Below are 27,420 nucleotides of genomic sequence, written 5' to 3'. Positions count from 1 at the left end.
TTGTAGTATATTCAACTAGGCGTCATCTACGTGTTTTTGGAGATGTTGTGACATAATAACAAAGTTATTCAACAATGATGACTGAAAATATTTTTTTTAAATCAGCAAAAATGTAAAAAGTACTTGTTTTTTATTCACTTAGATTACATCTGCATGTCATGTTTTTGGAGAAAATATAAAGCGATTGAAAATTAAAAACAAAAAGATAAATATCCATCCATCCATCCAAAATTTACCGCTTATTCCCTTTGGGGTTAGCGGGGGGGCTCTGGTGCCTATCTCAGCTACAATCAGGCAGAAGGCGGTTTAAACCCTGGACAAATCTCCACCTCATCGCAGGGCCATAGAAACATTTTTTTCCCCCAAAATAAGACCTGTAGTTTATCAATTAGAAGCCATCTATGTGTCATGTTTTTTGATAAGTTGTGATATAATAACAAATCTGTTGAAACGGAAAACATATCTGAAAAATCAATACTTTTTTTTATTTAATTAAAAAAAACCTTATAGTTTATTCAATTAGAAGCCATCTACATGCCACATGCTTCAGAGATGTGACGTATAATAACAAAGCTATTGAAAATCCATCCATCCATCCATTTCCTACCGCTTATTCCCTTCGGGGTCGCGGGGGCGCTGGTGCCTATCTCAGCTACAATCGGGCGGAAGGCGTCGTACACCCTGGACAAGTCGCCACCCCATCGCAGGCTACTGAAAATGAATAATTAAAATAATATACATTACCTTTCGCACTATAGTAAGCTATATTATTAAGTGTTGTCAACTTTGTACCTTTTTTAATATTATTATTCTATGTCATTGCCTGAAATAAATAAAATGAAATGGAAAAAAAAAATCAAAATAATAATTTGCACAAACAACAACAAAAGTCGTCGAGCGCGTGTCAGCAAGGACTAGACAAAAACGTTTCCCAGGTGCAGAAAGTGTCGCCGCGGCGGCAAAACGTCACCTGGCCTCTAATGACACCCGCCGATCCATGTTGCCATGGCGACCCGTCCCCCGTGGTTATCAATACGTCATGTCGTCGCCGGTGTCGTCACACCCCCCGGAAATGCCAGCCCGTTCGGCTACTGCGACTGAGCTCTGCTGCCATCTTGTGGTGAAAAAAAAGTATTACAGGTCAGTGGCCCTAAAGTTGAATTATGTGTCACCAACCTTTTTGAAACCAAGAGCTACTTCTTGGGTACTGATTAATGCGAAGGGCTACCAGTTTGATACACACTTAAATCAATTGCCAGAAATAGCCAGTTTGCTCAATTTACATTTAATAAATAAATCTATGTATATTAAAAAAAAGGGTATTTCTGTCCGTCATTCCGTGGTACATTTTTTTTTCCATTTTACGGAAGGTTTTTTGTAGAGAATAAATGATGAAAAAAACACTTACCTGAACTTTTTAAAGTAGGAGAAAACATGAAAAAAAAGAAAATTAAATTTTGAAACATAGTTTATCTTCAATTTCATCCATACATCCATCCGTCATCTTCCGCTTATCCGAGGTCGGGTCGCGGGGGCAACAGCCTAAGCAGGGAAACCCAGACTTCCCTCTCCCCAGCCACTTCTTCAATCTTCAATTTCGACCCTTTAAAATTCAAAATTCAACCGAAAAAAATTAAGAGAAAAACTAGCTAATTCGAATCTTTTTGAAAAAATTAAAAAAAGAATTTATGGAACATCATTAGTAATTTTTCCTGATTAAGATTAATTTTAGAAATTTGATGACATGTTTTAAATAGGTTAAAATCCAATTTGCACTTAGTTAGAATATATAACAAATTGTACCAAGCTATATTTCTAACAAAGACAAATCAGTATTTCTTCTAGATTTTCCTGAACAAAAATTTTAAAAGGAATTCAAGACTTTGAAGTAAGATTTAAATTTGATTCTACAGATTTTCTAGATTCGCCAGAATAATTTTTTTCAATTTTAATTAAAATCAGTTTGAACAAATATTTCACAAATATTCTTTGTCAAAAAAACAGAAGCTAAAATGAAGAATTACGTTAAAATGTATTTATTATTCTTTACAATAAAACAAATACATTTACTTGAACATTGATTTAAATTGTCAGGAAATAAGAGGAAGGAATTGAAAAGGTAAAAAGGTATATGCGTTTAAAAATCCAAAAATAATTTTTAAGGTTGTATTTTTTTCTGTAAAATTGTCTTTCTGAAAGTTATAAGAAGCAAAGTAAAAAAATAAATGAATTTATTTAAACAAGTGAAGACCAAGTCTTTAAAATATTTTCTTGGATTTGAAATTCTATTTGAGTTTTGTCTCTCTTAGAATTAAAAATGTCGAGCAAAGCCAGATCAGCTTGCTAGTAAATAAATACAATTTAAAACATAGAGGCAGCTCACTGGTAAGTGCTGCTATTTGAGCTATTTTTAGAACAGGCCAGCGGGCGACTCATCTGGTCCTTACGGGCTACCTGGTGCCCGCGGGCACAGCGTTGGTGACCCCTGCTGTATTTAGACAAGCCTTTGTGAAATATGTTGCTACAATGATTTTGATGATTATCCAGCCTGCCAACACTCATTGACTTATCGACGATATTTTGACAATTTTTTTAAATATACCGTAATATTAGCATGGTAAGCTTTTTTTTTTTTTTTTAGCTAATTCAGCACGTGTACACCTCAGTGTCTTATACTGTGATATTTCACTAATGCTAACTGTTAGCATGTTAGCTCATTTTGCTCACATATTTTGTTACCTGACGCTATCTGGCTATTTTGCCAACGGTTAGCATTTCAGTTAGCATTCACTCGAAATTTCTATGAAATAGCATTTTCTAGTTCTTTGAAAAAAACTCTGTACATTGTATCGGTTTTGAAGGTGAAAACTACTAAAATGGCGTCCTTTGGTTTGTCGGCCTGTTGTTCTCGGTGGACAAAGTTTAGACACCCTTGGTAAACATCATCAAATGTGACATGTTTTACATTTAAATATTTAGAAAATAATACTTATCTTTGGTAAATGGTATCCCACAAGCATATTTAATTTTATGTAGTTTTTAAAAACATTTAAAATTAAAAAATACATGTATATCCTTCTATATAAAATCCTATTCAAGTCTATGTTTATTTATTTCTTCTAAACAAATTAGATTTATCTATTAAAAGTAAATTCAGCAAATTGGCTATTTCCAGCAATTTATTAAAGTGTGTATCAAACTGATAGCCCTTCGCATTAATCAGTACCCAAGAATTAGCTCTTGGTTTCAAAAAGGTTGGTGACCCCTGCACTAACCCCTCCTCAACCGTGCTGCCCTATAGTTTTACACAATGTTAAATATATATAAAAGAACATTTAGCATTGCGTATTTTTTTTACTACAGAGCGCGCCGGTGTATGAGCCTCATCCACAAAATTTTAGGAAAAAAAACATATTTTCCACGTATTAGCCGCAGCTATATCCGTTGTGAAATGAGTTATTTACTTGCACAGATTTTGTAAATGTTTATTTACATCAGGGGTGTCAAACTCAAATACAGAGTGGGCCAAAATTTTAAACGGAACAAAGCCGTGGGCCAAGGTTGAACAAATTAACCTTTTAATAGGGACCCAAACAAGTTTTGCATTAAATATTGAACAAGCAAGGCTTATATAACTTTAGTGACATGCAAAATCCAGTTTCAAATAATAATAATAATAATTTAGTGACATGCAAAATCCAGTTTCAAATAATAATAATAATAATTAAAAAAATATCAATGGCATATCAAATAACATTTAAATAAAAATGTTATGCATTTTTTTTCTATTTGCAATCTTTTGAGGTAAACATCAATTTTTTTTCCACAGGCTAATAATAAATTTGAAGATAAAATAACAATAATGAATGAATCAAACATTCGAGCCTTGAAGTAGCAAGAGAAAATGCATGAATAAAACGTTAATTATTGGTCAGTTTGCTGGAAGTTTCCCGGAAGAGTTAGTGCTGCAAGGGGTTCTGGGTATTTGTTCTGTTGTGTTACGGTGCGGATGTTCACCTGAAATGTGTTTGTCATTCTTGTTTGGTGTGGGTTCACAGTGTGGCGCATATTTGTAACAGTGTTAAAGTTGTTTATACGGCCACCCTCAGTGTGACCTGTATGGCTGTTGACCAAGTATGCCTTGCATTCACTTGTGCCTGTGTGTGTGTGTGTGTGTTTGTAAAATCCACAAATATTATGTGACACGCTGTTAGTATGGAGGAAAAGCGGACGTGACGACAGGTTGTAGAGAACGCTAAAGGCAGCGCCTTAAATGCATGCCCCCAATACAGGTGGAAATCGGTAGAAATTCGGGAGAATGGTTGCCCCGGGAGATTTTCGGGAGGGGCACTGAACTTCGGGAGTCTACTTAGGAATTAGGAGGGTTGGCAAGTATGAGTATTAGCGGTGAATGCGGTGTTACAGCGGCACCAACGCTGTATAACACCGGCGGGCCAGCTCTAATGCTAAATTGATATTGCCTCAAGGGCCAAATTAAATTACACGGCGGGCCAGAGTTTGACACCCATGGTTTACATACTCTAATTGTTTCCAAACAGTGTCTGTAACACGGCAGTAAAACGGAAGATTATACAAAACAGAGGTTGTCGTCATGGACCCAGCTGCAAAAGCTAGCGCTCTAATCAGCTAAACAGAATCAATAACTGCACGGTGACGTTTTGGTGAATTTACAGAGGAATTTGTGAAACTAAAACAATACAAAAAGAATGCAATTGTAAGTTAATAATACCAACACAGGGTCATTGAACCCAGGACTGCAGGACCTTTGTATTGTGTGGCAGACACACTAACCCATGGGTGTCAAACTCTGGCCCACGGGCCAAATGTGGCCCGCCGTGTAATTTAATTTGCTCCTTGAGGCAATATCAAATTAACATCACAGCTGGCCCGCCGTTATTACACAGCAGCGGTGCCGCTGTAACACCGCAATTTCTCACACTTGCCAATCCTCCCGAAGTTCAATCCCCCTCCCGAAAATCTCCCGGGGCAAGCATTCTTCCGATTTCCACCCGGACAACAATATTGAGGGCGTGCCTTAAAGGCACCGCTTTTAGCATTCTCTACAACCTGTCGTCACGTCCGCATTTCCTCCATACAAACAGCGTGCAGGCCCACTCGCATAATATATGCGGCTAATACACACACATAAGTGAATGCAAGGCATACTTGGTCAACAGCCATACAGGTCACACTGAGGGTGGCCGTATAAACAATAATAATAATAATAATAATAATAATAATGGATTAGATTTATATCGCGCTTTTCTATTGTTAGACACTCAAAGCGCTCACAGAGAAGTGGGAACCCATCATTCATTCACACCTGGTGGTGGTAAGCTACATCTGTAGCCACAGCCGCCCTGGGGTAGACTGGCGGAAGCGTGGCTGCCAGTTTGCGCCTACGGCCCCTCCGACCACCACCAATCATTCATTCACCGGTGTGAGCGGCACCGGGTGCAAAGGGTGAAGTTTCCTGCCCAAGGACACAACGGCAGCGAATTTGATGTCCATAGGTGGGAAGCGAACCTGCAACCCTCAGGTTTCTGGCACGGCCGTTTTACCCACTACGCCATGCCGCCCCTAAACAACTTTAACACTGTTACAAATATGTGCCACACTGTGAACTCACACCAAACAAGAATGACAAACACATTTCGGGAGAACATCTGCACTGTAACATAACATAAACACAACAGAACAAATACCCAGAAGCCCTTGCAGCACTAACTCTTTCGGGGCGCTACAATATATATTTTGATGTTTACCTCAGAAGGCTGCAAATAGAAAATAGGCATTAAATTTGTATTTACATTTTATCTGATATGCCATTGATATTTTATTATTATTATTTGAAACTCGATTTTGCATGTCACTATAAAGTTATATAAGCCTTGCTTGTTCAACGTTCAATGCAAAACTTGTTTGGGTCCCTAATGAAAGGTTCATTTGCTCAACCTTGGCCCGTGGCTTTGTTCAGTTTAAAATTTTGGCCCACTCTGTATTTGACTTTGACACGTCTGCCTTACAATACGAAGGTCCTGCAGTCCTGGGTTCAAATCCAGGCTCGGGATCTTTCTGTGTGGAGTTTGCATGTTCTCCCCGTGAATGCGTGGGTTCCCTCCGGGTACTCCGGCTTCCTCCCACTTCCAAAGACATGCACCTGGGGATAGGTTGATTGGCAACACTAAATTGGCCCTACTGTGTGAATGTGAGTGTGAATGTTGTCTGTCTATCTGTGTTTGCCCTGCGATGAGGTGGCGACTTGTCCATGGCGTACCCTGCCTTCCGCCCGATTGTAGCTGAGATAGGCGCCAGCGCCCCCCGCGACTGAGCGGTAGGAAATGGATGGATGGATGGACCCCTGCACTAACCCCTCTGCCACCGTCAAGCCGTCGAACAAGCAAAACAAAAAGAAAACATTACAAATGCAGTTTTCGCCTCCAGCCACTAGAGGCCACTGTGATGTGGACGACCAACCGGTTTTGAGTCGGCCGGCCGACGTACTTCCGGTGCTCCAGCCAGCTCGCTCCCTCCCGATGCTACCCGGTCGGGCTTGGCTGCGGGAGCGTAATGGCGGTGCACCGGGGTCCCTCAACCAAATGGCTTTTCACCCGGGAGCAGCTGGAGAACACGCCGTCCCGACGCTGCGGGATCGAGGCCGACAGGGAGCTGTCTTACCGGCAACAAGCCGCCAACCTCATCCAGGACATCGGCCAGCGGCTCAACGTGTATCCTTACGTGCTACAAGCTAGCTGCCCGGAGTTAGCTTCGCTTACACAATTCTCATCCTCTCTATTGTCGGCGCGCTTGGATAATAACACATTCTCCCTTCTCATATCTCATTTGGAACACATTTACACCTTTAATACACGAGTGCTGTCGCCGATCATGCTCCAAATTAGCCGGTGGCGATGATTAGGCCTTCACGTTAGGTTAGCTTTTGTTTTGCAGCAGTCTATTGTTAGCGTGCTCTGCCGGGATATAGTCGCCGTTTTGTAACATCTCGAGAGAATCAACGATCTTTGATTACAATCAAGTCTTTTCTGTGTGCTGAAACAAATGGAATAGTGGGGCTTGGGTAATTCTAACGTACATGCGCCAGGTCTTTAACCGTCGTCATGTCGTCATCACCCTTAACTGTGCACCCAGCTCCCAACTGATCATCAACACCGCTATAGTATACATGCACAGGTTCTACATGATCCACTCATTCACCAAGTTCCATAGAAATGTAAGTATAGCAGGGTGTTATTGTTTCTTAAAGGCCTACTGAAATGAGATTTTCTTATTTAATCGGGAATACCAGGTCCATTGTATGTGTCACACTTGATCATTTCGCGATATTGCCATATTTTCGCTGAAAGGATTTAATAGAGAACATCCACGATAAAGTTCGCAACTTTTGGTCGCTAATAAAAAAGCCTTACCTGTACCGGAAGTCGCAGACGATGTGCGCGTGACGTCACGGGTTGTGGAGCTCATCACATCCTCACGTTGTTTACAATCATGGCCACCAGCAGCGAAAGCGATTCGGACCGAGAAAGCTACGATTTCCCCATTAATTTGAGCGAGGATGAAAGATTTGTGGATGAGGATATTGAGAGTGAAGGACAATGGGAAACAAACAAAAAAAGGCGAGTGCAGTGAGAGCGATTCAGATGTTATTAGACACATTTACTAGGATAATTCTGGAATATCCCCTTATCTGCCTATTGTGCAAATTATAGGTCATTTCCATTGTGCGCAAGCAATATCCATATCGCAAGACAAGATTTTGTTTGAAAATGGCACGACCGTGCAAATGGATGGTTTGAGGACGGCTGAAGTAGAATTTGCAGAATTCTGCTCAGAAAGCTACATCGAACAGAAGAAGAACAGAAAAACAGTCTCTCAACACTGTGTAGATGGCGTCAAGGGTTAGGGTTAGTAGCCAGAACTTCCAACACAATCAATATATAGCTGGAAGCAATTTCCAAAATTTCCAAAAAGATTGTGCATTATAGAAGTTTGCAAAATGCGGTTGCGCATTTTGCAAATTGCTCCAATTGGTATTATGCTTACAACACTAATAAAAAAGCCTTGCCTTTACCGGAAGTAACAGACGATATACGCGTGACGTCACGGGTTGTGCAGCTCCTCACATGCTCACATTGTTTACAATCATGGCCACCAGCAGCGAGAGCGATTCGGACCGAGAAAGCAACGATTTCCCCATTAATTTGAGCGAGGATGAAAGATTCATGGATGAGGATATTGAGAGTGAAGGACTGGGGGGGGGGGGGGGGGGATGGCGAGTGCAGTGAGAGCGATTCAGATGTTATTAGACACATTTACTTGGATAATTCTGGAAAATCCCTTACCTACATATTGTGTTACTAGTGTTTAAGTGAGATTATATAGTCATACCTGAAAGTCAGGCGGGTGTGTTGACCGCCAGTGTCTCCGGTGGGAGGAGGTAAAAGTCCACAGCTGCTGCAGGAGGACGCCATCTCAGTAAGAGTCATCTTATTACAACACTTTTCTCACCGAAACCTGCCGGTTGACATGTGGTCGGGATCCATGTTCGCTTGACCGCTCTGTTCCATAGTAAAGCTTCACCTTCGGGAATTTTAAACAATGAAACATCGGCTGTGTTTGAGTTGCTAAAGGCGGCCGCAATACACCGCTTTCCACCTACATCTTTCTTCTTTGACGTCTCCATTATTAAGTGAACAAATTGCAAAAGATTCAGCAACACAGATGTCCAGAATACTGTGTAAAAATGTGATTAAAGCAGACTACTTATAGCTAGGATCGGGCTTGAAAATAATGTCCGCTACAACCCGAGACGTCAAACACACGCGTCATCATAGCGCGACGTTTTCAACAGGACACTTAGCGGGAAATTTAAAATTGCAATTTAGTAAACTAAAAAGGCAGTATTGGCATGTGTTGCAATGTTAATATTTCATCATTGATATATAAACTATCAGACTGCGTGGTCGGTAGTAATGGGTTTCAGTAGGCCTTTAATCGTGGTGGTAGACGACAACTAATTGGCGTGTTTTTCCCCTTGCAGATGATCTCCCAGACAACATTGTTCCTGGCTGCTAAAGTTGAGGAGCAGCCCAGGAAGCTGGAGCATGTCATTAAAATAGCTCATGCCTGCATTAACTCCCAAGAGACAGCCCTGGACACTAAAAGCAATGTGAGTACAACCTGATTCTACTTAAAGTGGAACTGCACTTATTTGGAATCCTTATGATTCGGACAGGGCGATATATCGATATACGCGACATATTGCGGGTTTGTTTCCGTGCGATATAGAAAATGACTATATCGTAATATTCGAGTATACATTCTCACGCAGTTGTTTTTAACTGCGGGCATTACACTACAGGCTCTTCCCACTCCTTATGTCTCTTTCTCACAGAGTTACGCAGGTTCTTACACACGTCACATACTGTCCTGTAATACGTCGCATACGTAGACTCCCTTGCCCAGGAGAGAAGTAGCAGCGTGGCTAACGTTAGCCGTGATGCTAGCGGAGTGTTGTGATGGTGCGAAAGAAGATGCGAATCTGGTAACAAATGAAGGAAGAATGAATTCCCAAGAAAAACAGCAAAGGGTCCATCGTCTGGCGGGGGTTTGGGTTCAAGTGGGAATATGTCGAATAGACAACTTTAATTTGTCAAGTGTGGGGCACAAGTGTTGCTACCAAAAGTAGCATTACTGCTAATATGTAGCATCATTTGAAAAGTCACCTGCTAATAACTTTAATAAATACGTTTTGGTAAATTGACTTAGTTGTGATTTCCCTCTCTGCATGAAAGTTTAAAAGTAGCATATATTAATGCAGTATGAACAAGAATGTTTTAATGTAGACACATAGAATCATCATCCTGTTGTGATTATATGCATCAAGTGTTCATTCAAGGCTAAGGCAAAATACAGAGATATATATCGCGATATGGTCTAAAAATATCGCGATATTAAAAAAAAGGCCATATCCCCCAGCCCTTCTTATGATGACCTGCTCAGTGGCCTAGTGTGTCCGCCCTGAGATCGGTAGGTGGTGAGTTCATACCAAAGTAGGGCTTGGCGATATGGCCTTTTTTTTAATATCTTCATATTTTTAGGCCATATCGCGATACACGATATATATCTCGATATTTTGCCTTGGCCTTGAATGAACACTTGATGGGTTGTTGTACTTGTATAGCGCTTTTCTACCTTCAAGGTACTCAAAGCGCTTTGACACTACTTCCACATTTTCCCATTCACACACTGATGGAGGGAGCTGCCATGCAAGGCGTTAACCAGCACCCATCAGGAGCAAGGGTGAAGTGTCTTGCTCAGGACACAACAGACGTGACGAGGTTGGTGCTAGGTGGGGATTGAACCAGGGACCCTCGGGTTGCGCACGGCCACTCTCCCACTGCGCCACGCGTTCCCCTTGATGCATATAATCACATCAGTATGATGAGTCTCTGTGTCTACAGTAAAACATTCTTGTTCATACTGCATTAATATATGCTCATTTTAAACTTTCATGCAGAGAAGGAAATCACAACTAAGTCAATTGACCAAAACTGTATTTATTAAACAGTTACTAAGCAGTGGCACAAACGTTCACGTCATTTCCGAAACAGAAAGTGCAAGATTGTCAGAGACATTTTAAGTGTCAATGGTAAATGAGCTGCATGATAGGAAATCAAATAGTATTCGTCCTTCGCTATGTGGTTGGTTACTACGGCCGTTATAATATTCTCTTCATTCTCTAGCAGGTGACTTTTCAAATGATGCTACATATTAGCAGTAATGCTACTTTCTATAGCAACGCTTTTGGCCCACACTACGGTTGTCTGTTCCACATATTCCCACTTGAAGCCAAACCACCGCCAGACGATGGACCCCCTGCTGTTTTTCTTGGGAATTAATTCTTCCTTCATTCGCACCTTCTTTCTCTCGTATTACCACTCGCACGGCTCTGCTAGCATCACAGCTAACGTTACCCAGTCTGCTACCTCTGCTCCTTGAGGGCGTATACGTATGTGGCGTATGACGTGACAGTATGTGACGTATGTAAGAAGGTGCGCCTGCTTGTCTGTGAGAAGGAGACCGGAAAGATCGAGAAGAGCCTGTAGTGTAATGCTCGCAGCAAAAAGCAACTGCGTGAGAACGTATACTCGAATATCACGATATAGTCATTTTCTATATCGCACAGAGACAAACCCGCGATATATATAGTGTATATATCGATATATACCCAATATATGCCCAGCCCTATACCAAAAAATATAAAAATGGGACCCATTAAGTCCTTGCTTGGCACTCACAATCAAGGGTTGGAATTAGGGGTTGAATCACCACTGTTGCTCCCTACTGCTGGGAAGTGAGGATGAGGGGTCAAATGCAGAGGATTGTCTCACCACACCTGGTGTGTGTGTGACAATCATTGGTACGTTAACTTTTAACTTGTTTTAAGAACATCAGGGTTCGTATGGGTGCTTAAAAACCTTAAAAAATGCTTGGATTTTGATGTTGTGTTTTCAAGGTTCGAAAAATGTTTGAATTTTGTGTGACGTACTTGGTACTTTAACTTTTAAATTGTTTTAAGAACATCAGGGTTCGTACGGGTGATTGAAAATCTTGCTAACGCTTGGATTTTGATGTTGTGTTTTTAAGGTTTAAAAAATGCTTGAATTTTGTGTGACGTGCTTGGAAATGTTCATATTTCTCAGCAGTCTGACTCAATAGGCTAATTATAAAATGGGGAAAAATAAAATAAGTTTCCTTAAAAATGAAAGCTACACGCTTGATCCGTTGGCTTTGCACAAGCCCTTACATTAGGTTGTTGTCATGGCTGAGCCGTGTGTCGTGCGCTCTATCATGCCGGGAGGTTGTCATTTTAATGAACATGATGTATGCATGAATTATGATTAAGGGTGTAACGGTACGTGTATTTGTATCGAACCGTTTCGGTACGGGATTTTCGGTTCGGCACGCGGGCGTACCGAACAAGTTCAGAAGCAAAAGTCTTCACAAGCTGCTCTGCTTTCTTCCTCTGTCTCTGCCTCATTGTCCCGCCCACACAACCATCTGATTGGTTACATACAAAGCCAATCAGCAGTGCGTATTCAGAGCGATGTAACAGCCAATCAGCAGTGCGTATTCAGACTTCAGAGCGATGTAGTCAATGCTTTAGCGTCGAGCAGATATCCGTCTAGCAGGGGAGGAGCGGACTCTACCCAAATTACGCTAAACACTTCCCAGTCACAACTATTACAAACATCACTATGAGCCCGTTGACCTTCTAGAAATTTAAACTGCAGCTCAGCTCGCTCACAGTATAGGCTTGAGATGAAGGCTAATTAGCTTTTAGCGTAACGTTAGCTCATTTTTCTGTGTGAATGTGTGTGTGTGTGTGTGTGTGTGTTTGTGTGTGTGTGTGTGTGTGTGTGTGCTTGCATGCGTGTTTTATGGGCAGCAAAGCCCTGTCTGTCTGTTATTTCATTGAACTCCATTGTGTTTAGGGATGAATAGCCTCTCCTATTGCAATTGTACTATTTTTCAGCTATAGTTACATGAATCATTAGTATTGTAGCAGCCTAGTTTTGAATAGCAGGCTCCCTGCTATCACATGTTGATAAAAATACAACATTTACAAAATAAAAGTCAACTACAGACTTCCCAAATGCTGTAATAAATTAAACATGATGAGTTGACAAACAGTTTCAATGGAAACTGTTTAATGTTAAAGAAAGGTTTTGTCATTTTATTTGATCAAAGCAACCACTTGAGACAGTTTAGTGTGGATTAACGTGGGCAGAATTATTATAGTGTTCCCAATGTTAAAAGGATAAAGCCATTGTTTACAAATTTGGTAAATTAATAACCAAAAAATTTAGATTTTGTTGATTTCTTACTGTACCGAAAATGAACCGAACCGTGACCTCTAAACCGAGGTACGTACCGAACCGAAATGTTTGTGTACCATTATACCCCTAATTATGATACAAACAAACAAGTAAATAATAATAATTAATGTTATTTTTTCTAAGGTATGATGTGTACATGAATGATGATGATACCAACATACCTGTAAACAACGTTTGCAAACACCAATGACATTGAATTGTCTACAGAATTACTGCTTCAGTTTCTATGCACCATTCAATTAATTCTAACTGCTGACTCAATGTTTGGCTTAGGTTTTAGCAGATTTTCCGTATTTTTTCCCACAGACAGCATTTGGTGACCTCAAACAACAAGGCTATGGCTTGATTCACACTGCCTTTTGAAGGGTACTGGGAAATTGATCTTGAAAGTCCTTAAATAGTGCTTGAATTTGGTCATGGAAAAGGTGTATGAAGCCTGGAACATGGATTAAACTCGTAAATAAACGCTAGCAAAAGTCAACTGAGACGGGTGGTAAATGGATGTGCTCTATTCCGCATATAAAACAGTCTAAAAACATCCAAGCATCTCTATTAAGGTTGTATATACATGATGTAAGTAAGGCTGAAACTAATGAATATTTTGATAGTTGATTAGTCATCAACTATCTTAAAACATTAGTCGATTAATCGGATTATATAGTGTACACAAATTTAGTAGATCTATTTTAGCCGTCAACGTTTACAATTAACTTAAGTTAGTTTAAGCATGTGTTTATGAACAACAAAGATGAATAATTCATTTATAGATTTATTCATACTGTAACTAAGCTGCTCGTTTTGCTCTTGGAAAAATAAAAATAGGTATCAAACTTTCGTCCATTTAAAAGAAAAAAATGATGTAAAAAGTTGTGAGCTATATTCAAACTACGAACATAATGAAACAACCACTTACTGTACAATGTCTACTCTCACTGGGATTCCGACGGATGGAATGATTATATCTTCCCCTTTGGATGAAGAGTTATTCATAAATGTCACCCAAAGATTAAAATGAAAAAGGATGCTGCAAACAAGCACTTTTTCGTGTCATTCTCGCAATCTCCGGTATAAATTGAATGTAAGAGTTGACCAACTTCTCTGTTTATGGCCACAACCTCCTTCTATCCATGTAAGAGCCATGACTTATAAACCATAATTAACTTTTACTGACTCAATATAACAGCTAGTTAGGTCTCTGTGATCCTGTAGTTTGTCTACCTTAGAGCTTATAATAACAATATCACTGATAATTGGTTACTATTGAAGTCATGAGTTGCAAATGCATCAAACAAAACATATATTCTTGTCTTACATATGAATTCCCTCAACAAGTGCATTTCCCCTTTAACAAGACGAATGATAATATAAGATTCATGTGAACATCTCCATTAAGGGAAGATTTATTTCCCTTCCGCTGCATCACAGCTATATGCAGGAGATAATTTATAGACTGCATATGCCTGAATTGTGGCAGAGAAATTCTCTCAATGTAACTAAAGCTCCTTCCACTGCACTCCGCCTACTTGGGTTGCCACGGCTGTACGTGGCCCGAGTCACCCCAGTTTGTGGTGGTCAGTTACAGAACACAACATAACCTTAAGGCACTTGGAGTGTCTTCACACCACCACTCCTTGCGCGAGTTAGGGATAGGCAATATATATTGTTGCCTCCTGCGATATCGTTATAAAGTATATTACAATATATTATTTGATATATAAATGATATTAAAACAACTTCCAAAGGGGTTACCAAGGTTTCAATTTGGCTGAGGAGAAATGTGGTAACGTATTGCGTCATTTATGGTTGTATTATTTTCTCAAAAGTATTTATAATCTTGCTAATTTACCGTGAGTATCTGTTTACTTTCTGTCATAGCATGGTTTTATCTACACTTCTTTTAAAACGTAATAATCTCGTATTCTTATGTTGTTTGTAGGGCTGGGCGATATGGCCTTTTTTTTAATATCTCGATATTTTTAGGCCATATTGCGATACAGGATTTATATCTCGATATTTTGCCTTAGCTTTGAATTAACACTTGATGTAGGGCTGGGCGATATATCGATATAAACGATATATCGCGGGTTTGTCTTTGTGCGATATAGAAAGTGACTATATCGTAACATTCGAGTATATGTTCTCACGCAGTTGCTTTCAGCTGCGGGCATTACACTACAGGCTCTTCCCACTCCTTCTCGTCTCTCCTTCTCACAGAGACTTAAAACAAGCCCGCCTTCTTACATACGTCACATACTGTCGCGCATGTAGCATCATACGCTCTCGCCGAGCAGAGAGGTAGCAGCATGGCTAACGTTAGCTGAGGCAGGTCGTGCAAGAGGGAGCGAGTGACATTACAGAACAATTAATGCCCCAAAAAAACAGTAGGGGGAATATTCAGTAGACAACAGCAATATGCAAAGTATGCAGCAGAAGTGGTGCTACAAAAGGTAGCAGCACTACTAATTTGTTCTTTCATGTAAAAAGTCACCCGCGAGAGAATGAAGAGTATTTAATAAATACAGTTTTGGTCAATTGACTTAGTTGTGATTTCCCTCTCTGCATGAAATTTTAAAATGAGCATATATTAATGCAGTATGAAGAAGAATGTTTTAATGTAGACACAAAGAATCATCATACTGCTGTGATTATATGCATCAAGTGTTCAGTCAAGGCTAAGGAAAAATATTGAGATATTGATCGTATATCGTGATACGGCATAAAAATATAGCGATATTAATAAAAGCCAATATCGCCCAGCCCTAACTTGATGCATATAATCACAGCAGTATGATGATTCTATGTGTCTACATTAAAACATTCTTGTTCATACTGCATTAATATATGCTCATTTTAAACTTTAGTGCAGAGGGTGAAATCACAACTAAGTCGTTTGACCAAAACTGTATTTATTTTACAGATATTAAGCAATGGCACAAACATTCATGTCATTTCCAAAACAGAAAGTGCAAGATTGTCAGACACATTTTAAAACAAGCTTTTAGTTCACTTTTGTGCAAGATATTTCAATATTAATATTATAACATATTTCACCACAGTGGATATGTTTCTTTTACTTTTTATTCATAGCTGTATGAGGAGTGTCTGGTTGTATCTGCTGCTTTAATGTCTTTAATGTCTGTCCTTTGTGTTCTTTGATGTTTGATGTTTCCCTCTTACACACATGTAAGAGGGATGTGTTCTATGGCTATGAGTTGGTGTTTTTTTCCCTTGGCCTCAGTCTGCACCCCCTCTTCAGGGCCCAGGCTAAGATTGATTTTTTTATTTTATTTTAAACTTCTATTTTTTTCTCCCATTCCCCATCCCCCCTTGTTTACCTGTATCTCATCTTTTTTGTAAGGGGCGCTGGAAGCCGGCAGACCCGTCAGCGATCCTGTTCTGTCTCCCTGTAATGTTTGTCTGATCTTGAATGGGATTGTGCTGAAAATTTCAATTTACCTGAAGGAACTCTCCTGACGGAATAAATACTATAAGTACTATCTAATCTAATCTAATAACTGTCAAATAAAAATGAGCTGCATAACAGGGAATCAAATAGTGTTCGTCCTTTGCTATGTGGTAGGTTACTGCGGACGTTATTGAATTTTGACTATTTTTTTCATACGGTGTTGATGTGTAAATATTTGCCTCTGCATTTTTTGGGTGTAGCACTTAATGGAGATGTTGACATGCAGAGAAATCACTATTCATTCTCAAGCAGGTGACTTTTCAAATGATGCTACACATTTACAGTAATGCTACTTTTTGTAGCAAAGCTTTTGGCCCACACTTGACAAATTACGGTTGTCTGTTCGACATATTCCCACTTGAAGCCAAACCACTACCAGATGATCGACCCCCTGATGTTTTTCCTGGGAATTAATTATTCCTTCATTCGCACCTTCTTTCTCTCGTATTACCACTCGCACGGCTCTGCCTGAGGGATCAAAGGTCCGTATTATCGTCGCTTTCGTGCAGCTAACGTTAATCATGCTGCTACCGCTCTGCTCCGCGAGGGCATATGACGTTATATGTGACGTATGTAAGAAGGTGCGCTTGCTGTCTGTGAGAAGGAGAGACAGGAAAGAGCAAGAAGAGCCTTTAGTGCAATGCCCGCAGCTAAAAGCAACTGCGTGAGAACGTATACTCGAATATCACAATATAGTCATTTTCTATATCGCACAGAGACAAACCTGCGATATATCGAGTATATCGCGCCAGTCCTAGTTGTTTGTATATTTTTCGGCGATATTACAAATTTGGGTATCGATCCAATACCTTGTAGTTACAGGGGCAGTGTTGGCTCTAATGATACTCATACTTGAAACGCTCAAGATAACTTAATGGTTATATTTTTAACAGAATATAATCAGACAAAAACACAGTGTGGCGGTGTTACAATATCAATTAAATATTTACATTATTTCCTACAATTGGATCTGATTTTAATAGCTTTGGTTTTTGCCCCTAACGCCTTTTTGTGTCCAATGACTTAATTCCTGAGTTTGGTATATTATAATAGATTAAATTATTATCAACAAATATTGACTTAAGCAGTGTCCACTATATTCTGTACTCTGTATCGTTACTGTTACTGAGGTCTGGTTTATCAGTTAGCTGCAAGCATATCCTCCTGTGGTGCGTAGGTAGTCGTCATCCTCCAGTGATAATACTTGTAAGAAACATTTTATTTGCCACCATGGAGGTAAGGATTGCATATTTAGAAGTGGCTTTGCCCTGTGGAGGGATGTTGGCTGCTAGCGAGAACACTCCAGTTCAATGAGGGCGCATCTATCTTGATACATCAATAATATTGAAAGCGTTATCGTCTGCTAATTTTATATCATTTGTATTGTGTATTGCGCCACCGTAGTGATTGTTTGGGTTTCTCTATGGTGCCCCTCCTTTCGTCAAGTAGTGCAGGCCAAATTGCCTCGGTCTAAAACACTTTCAAACTGGTTTCAACTGACAAATGGCTGTTGTGACCCCGAATGGCAAAATGGTGATGTAACTACAGGTAGTAAACAGATAAAGCCAGCGACTTACATAACATGTTGGTTAAGCACGTTGTCATGCGTGTACAATGACCTGGTTCTTAAGGTCCCTTCACCTGCACTCCACTTTTTGCTGGTGTACTGCAGTACATAGGTTGTACGCGTAAAATATTGTTGCCGATTAAGGTATGACTAAGGCAATGAAATGTGTGGTTTGGTAGCGTTGTTTCACTCACTGCTGACAAATTAGACAAGACAGCAGAGCTTGTTGTGACTCATTTTGGTGTCCTTGATATTTGGAAACCATCAAGTTAACAAACACATCAATTGACTTGGACCACAGAAAGTGTTAAAACACTACGGGTATTCCGATCAAGCTTTTATGCTGCCAGTTCCTACCGATCATTCATGGGTGAGATTGTATGATACTGATCACATGTGTTAACTGTAAAAATGGTATTCAGGCTGGTTGCTATTGACAGTGTAACAATATCAACACAATATTTAAACTAGTTCATTATTCTCTTGTATTACATTCATTTGTTTGAGCACATTAAGTCAGTAGTACAGTCTCAGTTATAATGGCACACAATAACTAAACAAAAACTACTACTTACTAGGGCTGGGCGATATGGCCTTTTATTAACATCTCAATATTTTTAAGCCATATCACGATACACGATATATATCTCAAAATTTTGCCTTAGCCTTGAATAAACACTTGATGCATATAATTACAGCAGTATGATGATTCTATGTGTCTACATTAAAACATTCTTGTTCATACTGCATTAAAATATGCTCATTTTAAACTTTCACGCAGAGAGAGAAATCACAAGTCAATTTACCAAAACTGTATTTATTAAACAGTTATTAAGCCGTGGCACAAACATTCATGTCATTTCCAAAACAGAAAGTGCTAGATTGTCAGACATTTTAAAACAAGCTATTAGTGCACTTTTGTGCATGATGTCAATGAGATGACTTATCAAAACAACACTAAATTAAAATGCACTTTTTGTACAGAACACCACTACAATAGTTTAAAACAAATAAAGTGCACTTTTGTGCATGATGTCACACAAGATATTTAAATAACTGTCAAACAAAAATGAGCTGCATAATAGGAAATCAAATAGTGTTCGTCCTTCGTTACTGCGGACATTATCTCCTTTCGTTGTTGGCTATTTTTTTCATACGGTGTTGATCTCTAATTGTTTGCCTTGGCATTTTGATGGTGCAGGCGTGTGGCACCGAATGGAGATGTTGACATGCGGAGTAAGTACTCTTAATTTTCTAGCGGGTGACTTTTCAAATGATGCTACATATTAGCTAGCAGTAATGCTACTTTTTGTAGCAACACTTTTGCCCCACACTTGACAATTTAAAGTTGTCTCTTCAACATATTCCCACTTGAAGCCAAACCACCGCCAGACGATCAATTCCCTGCTGTTTTTCTTGGGAATAATTCTTCCTTCATTTGTTACCAGATTCGCACCTTCTTTCTTTCGTATTACCACACGCACGGCTCCGCTAGCATCACAGCTAGCGTTACCCATGCCTCTACCTCTCTGCTCCGCGAGGGCGTATACGTATGTGACGTATGACATGACAATATGTGACGTGTGTAAGAAGGTGCGCTTGCTGTCTGTGAGAAGGAGAGACAGGAAAGAGTTGGAAGAGCCTGTAGAGCAGGGGTGCCCATTACGTCGATCGCGATCGACTGGTCGATCTCGGAGGGTGTCCCAGTCGATCTCAAGCCAGGCATTAAAAAATAGACATAAAAATGAGCAATCATCAATCATACCAAGACTTCACTTTCGTCAGTTGTTTGACATTCTCGGCACCCGAGGATCTTGTGAAATGACGCTGGCTGCTGCGAGCTCATATTTAAGAAAAAAAATCACTAACAGGGCGGACGCAGAGAAACACATTTTATTTCTAGAGACTCCGTACCTACTGTCAAAACTCTAAAGACAGACTGCACAGTTCCTGTCTTCACCATAAAAGACCTGTTTCAACCTGCCTGTGCTAACAAAATAAGAGTCTCAGAAAGCTAGCGTGCACAAGCTAGCAAGCTACGGAGTTTGATGCCAATGTATTTCTCCCCCGCCCTCAGCGACCACTTTCTCACTTGCTTGCCCACCCGCACAGTCACTGATGTCACTCACCTGCTGCCAGACATTAAAGGGCCACACACATATGCTACTCTCATAACAAAGTGTTTAAAAACGAGTATGCAAGTTGGACAAATGAGATGCCAAATCCAACCACTTTCATGTGGTATTGGACAGAAAGGAGGACTTTTTTTTCTCCTCCATTTGAAAATGCGGACGTTATCAGCACCACTGTCTAATTCCAATGAATGCAAGTCATCAGAATCCAATACACCAACTTATATTCTTGTCTTCATGAAAGAAAGGAATCTGTGTGTTAAACATGCTTGTATTATCATTAAACACCATTAACTTGTCAACAAAAATGTCTCTTTCATAAATAAATAAATATAAATAGGAATGAGGTAGATCTCCTCGACTTGGTCAATTGAAAAGTAGCTCGCCTGCAGAAAAAGTGTGAGCGCCCCTGCTGTAGTGTAATGCCAGCAGCTAAAAGCAACTGTGTGAGAACGTATATTCGAATATCACAATTTAGTCATTTTCTATATCGCACAGAGACAAATATCGCCCAGCCCTAGATGTAATGCAGAACAGCAGTAGGTATTTTTTGACAAGTACAGGCAGTAATAAGTATAAAATACTATGAATGCATGTGTATGTACTTGTGATCTGCTTTTAATGCTTAATTGCTTGATGTTTTCCAGGCATTCCATCAGCAGTCACAGGAGCTTGTAGCCCTGGAAACCATTGTACTGCAAACGCTGGGTGAGATCTCCACCTGCATCACTGCTCTCCACACTTTCAGCCACACACTCATGGCGCTAGATTGAAATGTATCAAGTTAGTTCCTTTCCGAGCTTACGTTTTGGCTTACTACCATTGACTCTAGTGCTGTGCGATATTGCGACACATATCGTACGACGTAAAAATATGCATCGTACAATGCAACTCTCTGTTGTTTATCTCAATTCTAACGCCTGGGCTGCAGCCCATGTGACTGCAGCAACACTGGTACTTTTGCGGGAGCATTTTTACGTCACTTGAAAGAACTTTACAGCGAGAGCCGACAGGAGCATGGATCTCATTGCACAGACGGAGAGCACAACCGAAGCTAAACCAACAATACCCGAAGAGGAATCGGTGCCAAAGAGAAGAACTCCTTTGTTTGGAAAAAAAAAAGTCAGACACCATCCAAACAACGGTAGGCTAATCTGTAAAAACATGTCGCCAACAAGTCGTTGCAAGCGACTTGAACACATCTATTGTCTTCTAACACCTACAGACACAACACAAAAAACAGTACAGATACAGAGTTGAACTGCGACAAAATACTAACTTTACCTCAAAACCACAACATGATGAAAAGAAAAACACAGCAAACGAGCCTATCCAAGTTGTTGCCCAAAGGCACCATCTGTGACAAGCAGTCCCACACACACCAAGAAATGACAGATTCCATCTCTATATTACAAAACCCAAAACCTGTGAAGTTGGCACGTTGTGAAATTTGTTAAAAAAAAAACTGAATACAATGATTTGCAAATCGTTTTCAACTTATATTTAATTGAATAGACTGCAACGACAATATATTTAATGTTGGAACTGAGAAACTTGTTTTTTTGGCAAATAATCATTAACTTAGAATATAATGGCAGCAACACATTGCAAAAAAGTTGTCACGGGGGCATTTTTACCACTGTGTTACATGGCCCTTCCTTTTAACAACACCCAGTAAATGTTTGGGAACTGAGGAGACCAATTTTTGACGCTTTTTGATCGGGAGGTTGTGAGGTCAAATCCCGGCCGAGTCATACCAAAAACTATTAAAAAATGGGACCCATTACCTCCCTGCTTAACACTCAGCATCAAGGGTTGGAATTGGGGGTTAAATCACCATAAATGATTCCCGGGCGCAGCACAGCTGCTGCCCACTGCTCCCCTCACTTCCCTGGGGGTGATCAAGGGGATGGGTCACATGCAGAGGACAAATTTCACCACACCTAGTATGTGTGTGACAATCATTGGTACTTTAACTTTAGTTGTTCAACAGTCTGGGGTCTCAGTTGTGGTATTTTAGGCTTCATAATGTGCCACACATTTTCAACGGGAGACAGGTCTGGACTACAGGCAGGCTAGTCTAGTACTCGCACTCTTTCACTACAAAGCCAAACTGTTGTAACACATTGTTTGGCATTGTCTTGATGAAATAAGCAGGGGCGTCCATGAAAAAGACGTTGCTTGGATGACAACATATGTTGCTCCAAAACCTGTATGTATATTCCAGCATTAATGGTGCCTTCACAGATGTGTAAGTTACCCATGCCTTAGGCAGTAGTACATACCTATACCATCACAGATGCTGGCTTTTGAACTCTGTGCCTATAACAGTCCGGATGGTTCTTTTCCTCTTTGGTCTGGATGATACGACATCCACAGTTTCCAAAAACAATGACCACAGAACACTTTTACACTCTGCATCAGTCCATCTTAGATGAGCTCGGGCCCAGCAAAGCCGGTGGCGTTTCTGGCTGGTGTTGATAAACGGCTTTTGCTTTGCATAGTACAGTTTTAACTTGCACTTACAGATGTAGCAACAAACTGTAGTAACTGACAGTGGTTTTGTGAAGTCTTCCTGAGCCCATGTGGTGATATCCTTTACACACTGATGTCGATTTTTGATGCAGTACCGCCTGAGGGATCGAAGGTCACAGGCCTTCAATGTTGGTTTTGAGCCTTGCTGCTTACGTACAATGATTTCTCCAGATTCTCTGAACCTTTAGATGATAATACGGACCGTAGATGGTGAAATCCCTAAATTCCTTGCAATAGTTTGTAGAGAAATGTTGTTTTTAAACTGTTGGACAATTTGCTCACGCATTTGTTCACAAAGTGGTGACCCTCGCCCCATCCTTGTTTGTGAATGACTGAGTATTTCATGGAAGTTGCTTTTATACCCAATCATGGCACCCACCTAGGGCTGGGCGATATATCGAATATACTCAATATATTGCGGGTTTGTCTCTGTGCGATATAGAAAATGACTATATCGTGATTTTCGAGTATATGTTCTCACGCAGTTGCTCTTAGCTGCGGGCATTACACTACAGGCTTTTGTCATTCTTCCTTGTCTCTCCTCACAGAGAGATGAAACAACCGCACCTTCTTACATCCGTCACCCACTGTCACACATGCAATGTGATACGCCCTCGCGAAGCAGAGCGGTAGCAGCATGGGTAACGTTAGCTGTGGTGCTAGCAGTGCGATGTGAGTGGTAATACGAGAGAAAAAAGGTGCAAATCTGGTAAGAAATGAAGGAAGATTGATTAATTCTCGAGAAAAACAGCACAGGTTCCATCGTCTGGCGGTGGTTTGGCTTCAAGCGGGAATATGTTGAAAAGACAACCGTAATATGTAAAGTATGCAGCAAAAGCGTTACTACAAAAAGTAGCATTATTGCTAATTTGTAGCATCATTTGAAAAGTCACTCACTAGAGAATGAGTGCTTGAAACTCTGCATGTCAACATTTCCGGTCCAGTGCCACACCCAAAAATGCAGAAGAAACCTTTTCCAGATCAACACCGTGGAAAACAATAGTCAACAGAAGGCGATAACGTCCGCAGGAACCTACCTCATAGCGAAGGACATACACTTGGATTTCCTATTATGCAGCTCATTTTTATTTGACAGTTATTGAAATATCTTGTGACATCATGCACAAAAGTGCACTTTTTTATTTTAAACTATTGTAGTAGCGTTCTATACAGAAAGTACACTTTAATTTAGTGTTGTTCTGATATGTCATCTTAGTGACATCATGCACAAAAGTGCATTAATAGTTTGTTTTAAAATCTTTCTGACAATCTTGCACATTCTGTTTTGAAAATGACATGAATGTTTGTGGCACTGCCTAATAACTGTTTAATAAATACAGTTTTGGTAAATTGACCTAGTTGTGATTTCCCTCTCTGCATATATGTTTAAAATGTGCATATATTAATGCAGTATGAACAAGAATGTTTTAATGTAGACCCATAGAATCATCATACTGCTGTGATTATATGTATAAAGTGTTCTTTCAAGGCGAAGGCAAAATATCGAGATGAATATCGTGACATGGCCTAAAAATATTGAAATATTAAGAAAACGCCATATCGCCCAGCCCTACACCCAGCTGTTCCAAATTAGCCTGTTCACCTGCGGGATTTTCCAAATTAGTGTTTGATGAGCATTCTTTTAACGTTGTCAGTCTTTTTTGCCACTTGTGTCAGCTTTTTTGAAACATGTTACAGGCATCAAATTCCAAATGAGCTAATATTTGCACAAAATAACAAAGTTTACCAGTTCGAGCGTTAAGTATTTTGTCTTTGCAGTCTATTCAATTGAATATAGTTTGAAAAGGATTTTGCAAATCATTGTATTCTGTTTTTATTTACCATTTACACAACGTACCAACTTCACTGGTTTTGGGTTTTGTAATATGTTGACATACTATATAGTATACACTCTCGAAAAGAAGGGCTAGTACTACATTTTATATGTAATACTTTTTATTGTATTAATTTTTCATGTGTGTATATATATATATATATATATCATATTTTAAATGTGTGTTCGTGTGTGTATATACATGCAGGTATATATGTGTTTGTATACATACGTGTATTTTCCAGACCATAGGGCGCACCGTATTATTACAAGGCGCACTGCCGATGAACAGTCTATTTTTTATCTTTTTTAATATGTAGGCGCACTGGATGATAGAGCGCATTAAAAGAGCCGTATTATTATATATTTTTTCTACATTGAAAAAACTTGTGGTCTACATAACATGAAATGGTGGTTCTTTGGTGAAAATGTTGCATAGTTGATGTTTTACAGATCATCTTCAAGCCGCTTTCTGACAGTCGCTTCCGGATGCGCCGTTTTGTCGGCGGTCTTATTTACGTGGCTCACCTTCGAGGGCGTCTTCTTTCCGCCATCTTTATTGTAGCGGTGTAGCGTGCAAGGACGGGAGTGGAAGAAGTGTCAAAAGATGGAGCTAACTGTTTTAATGACATTCAGGCTTTACTTCAATCAATAACGGAGCAGCACCTCCTCATTCAGAAACAATGTGTGAAATGTGTCCCGTGAAAAAATGTCCGACCGGAACTCTCTAATAACTAAAGTTCCCTGTGCGAATTATGTAAACTCATTACAACGGTGTGTTTTTTAGCGCTTTCATGGCGAGTTTACTGACAGATATAAGTATGAACTTTACACTACTATATCTTAGAAATGGCAACAGCGGAGGATGAATGTCCCATATCAAGAAGATAGAGAAAAAGAAGAAGCTTATCGACTACTTTCGCCACGGACTACAAAGGCGGAAGCGCACAATTTTTCAGGATTTATGCAGATCCCAAATACAGATAGGCAGGTACCAGAAGGTAAGAAATTTGCTTCTGCATAATATTGCGAAACAAAATGCCAGATATGTCTTACCTTATACACACACCATAATAATACTTTATATGTTAAAGCACATCTAGCGGTGCGACTTCATAGCTTACCAAAGTCGTACTAAAACATTTTGATAGATTTTGGAGCGCCGTATGTAATGTTCTATATTTTCATTGAAACATTTAGAATGTTGGTGTTTTCTTGAGTCTTATTGCCATCATAGTGCAGCCTACACTTACCTCTTGTTTGACTGTCATCTACTGGTCACACTTATCATTACACCATGTACCAAATAAAAGAGGTGGGAAAGCTCAACTTAACTTATTCCTTACATTAGTCGTACCGGGTTATAAGGCGCACTGTCAAGTTTTGAAGGGAAAAAAGGATTTTAAGTGCGCCTTATAGTCCGAGAAACATGTTTTTTATCATGTATATATTTGTGTGCATATCACACAGCATGAATTGGCACCGATTTAAATTATTAGGTTTTGAGCCTCCAAGCTTTCCTGTATCCAGAGTCTTGTGAGTTTGTAAACATTAATAAAAACTATTTTGCAATAATGATCATACGAAAATGAAAAATATCCTTTCATTAACTGTAAACACACATCGCAATCAACGTCCCCTATTGAAAGTAACTAGTATTCATTATCAAGTTATTGACTTATTCTGCTTCGATATCGTGCCGACTAGCAGTGCTATGCTACAACTGCTGCGCCAAGACGATCATGGTTTTTATTTAGATTTTTAATTTTTTATGTAGTGAATATCATCCACTTCTTCTCAGCCATGTCCTTCACACTCACTTTCTTCCTGCTTGGATAGCAAAGTAATGACCATCTCTGGCTGAAAGCTCATGCGAGCAGAGAACGGATGGTTTGGTCAGATCTTGCGGGGTTTACTGTGGCGTTTGTTACACAGTGGTGAGGCCCCCTAATATCTTGTAACAGTAACTTCTCTAATATCTGTTTGGGTTGTGGCGGTTCGCCCACTAGTAAGTGAAGGCATAGCAAACACTGCTACTGTGTTACAGCGAGATGGGAAGAAACCCAATGTACAAGAGAGGATTCAAAGGTGCTTCGTAGTAGTTTTTTGTGTGGCACTGCAATGGCAACACAAGCAAGATCAGGGTTTAGTGTGCGTGAGAGAGATTCCGGGTCAGATCCTGGACGAGCCCCCGTTAAATATGTTCCGACCTGCAGATCAGAACATAATTATACCTTGCAACACTGCTTTAGTGGCACTAAAATGAGCCATTGAGCTATAGTGACGGGTGCTTTGTTTGGTTGTTTTTTGTTGCTATCACTTTCCAACAAAATCGGCACCCGTGCATTCTGTGTGTAAGCGAGCAGTCCCTTTTCTGCCCACCAGGACACAAATTGTGGATGAGTGAAAAGCGATTCACTCTATTTAATTCTGCCATAGAATAAACACGCGAGAAACGTGTTTCGTTCACAAACGAAATAGGTCATTTCAGGGCTGGAATTTAACCAGGGCAACTTTGGCAAAAGCCGCGACCGCCCTCGTAATTTGCCGTAAGCCCTACAAAAGTTGACCAAAATCTGCTTCAAGAACATGCCGGGACCGCTCTTGAGTTTTTATTTGTTAATATAATGATAATTTGCGATAAAATTCCAGACGGTTAGTAATGCCGTCTTCATTTTTCAATTACAGAAAAACTGTCATTTATCAATGCATTTTAGGCAACATTAAGTCAGGCGCACGCGCACTAGCGTCGTTTGGCTTGCTAATAATGGCAGACTAAGGACACAGATGTTGCTCCGAAAATTTCCAATCGAAGTAAACGGAGCCAAGCGCTTGGTTTAACGTCATCTTCGTATAAAAGCGCACTGCTGTGTTTAGATGGAGACAGGTGTGGGCAATATTGGAGACAGACACACTTGACCCACATTCAAAGTGTGGGTCAAGCA

General features: G+C 40.0%; 1 protein-coding gene across 3 annotated transcripts in view; it reads left to right on the top strand.

Moving 5' to 3' along the window:
- The first annotated feature begins 6,481 nt into the window (after positions 1-6,481).
- ccnt2b (cyclin T2b) overlaps positions 6,482-27,420 on the top strand; it is a 40,615-nt gene continuing 19,676 nt past the window's right edge. The window contains exons 1-4 of one of the 3 annotated variants that reach the window (XM_061889901.1): positions 6,482-6,749; positions 7,171-7,252; positions 9,080-9,208; positions 20,754-20,814. In XM_061889901.1, the coding sequence (XP_061745885.1) occupies positions 6,592-6,749; positions 7,171-7,252; positions 9,080-9,208; positions 20,754-20,814 (430 nt within the window). In that variant the 5' untranslated portion in view covers positions 6,482-6,591. Of the gene's footprint in view, positions 6,750-7,170; positions 7,253-9,079; positions 9,209-20,753; positions 20,815-20,882; positions 21,251-27,420 lie in introns of those variants that run through there. The other 2 variants (XM_061889899.1, XM_061889900.1) reach the window with 2 other exon arrangements.

The sequence above is a fragment of the Nerophis ophidion genome, linkage group LG27 (genome assembly GCF_033978795.1).
Source record: "Nerophis ophidion isolate RoL-2023_Sa linkage group LG27, RoL_Noph_v1.0, whole genome shotgun sequence".
In the NCBI taxonomy this organism is placed as follows: Eukaryota; Metazoa; Chordata; class Actinopteri; order Syngnathiformes; family Syngnathidae; genus Nerophis; species Nerophis ophidion.
Note: the sequence above shows the minus strand (reverse complement) of the source record. Positions and strands in the feature narration are given on the sequence as shown.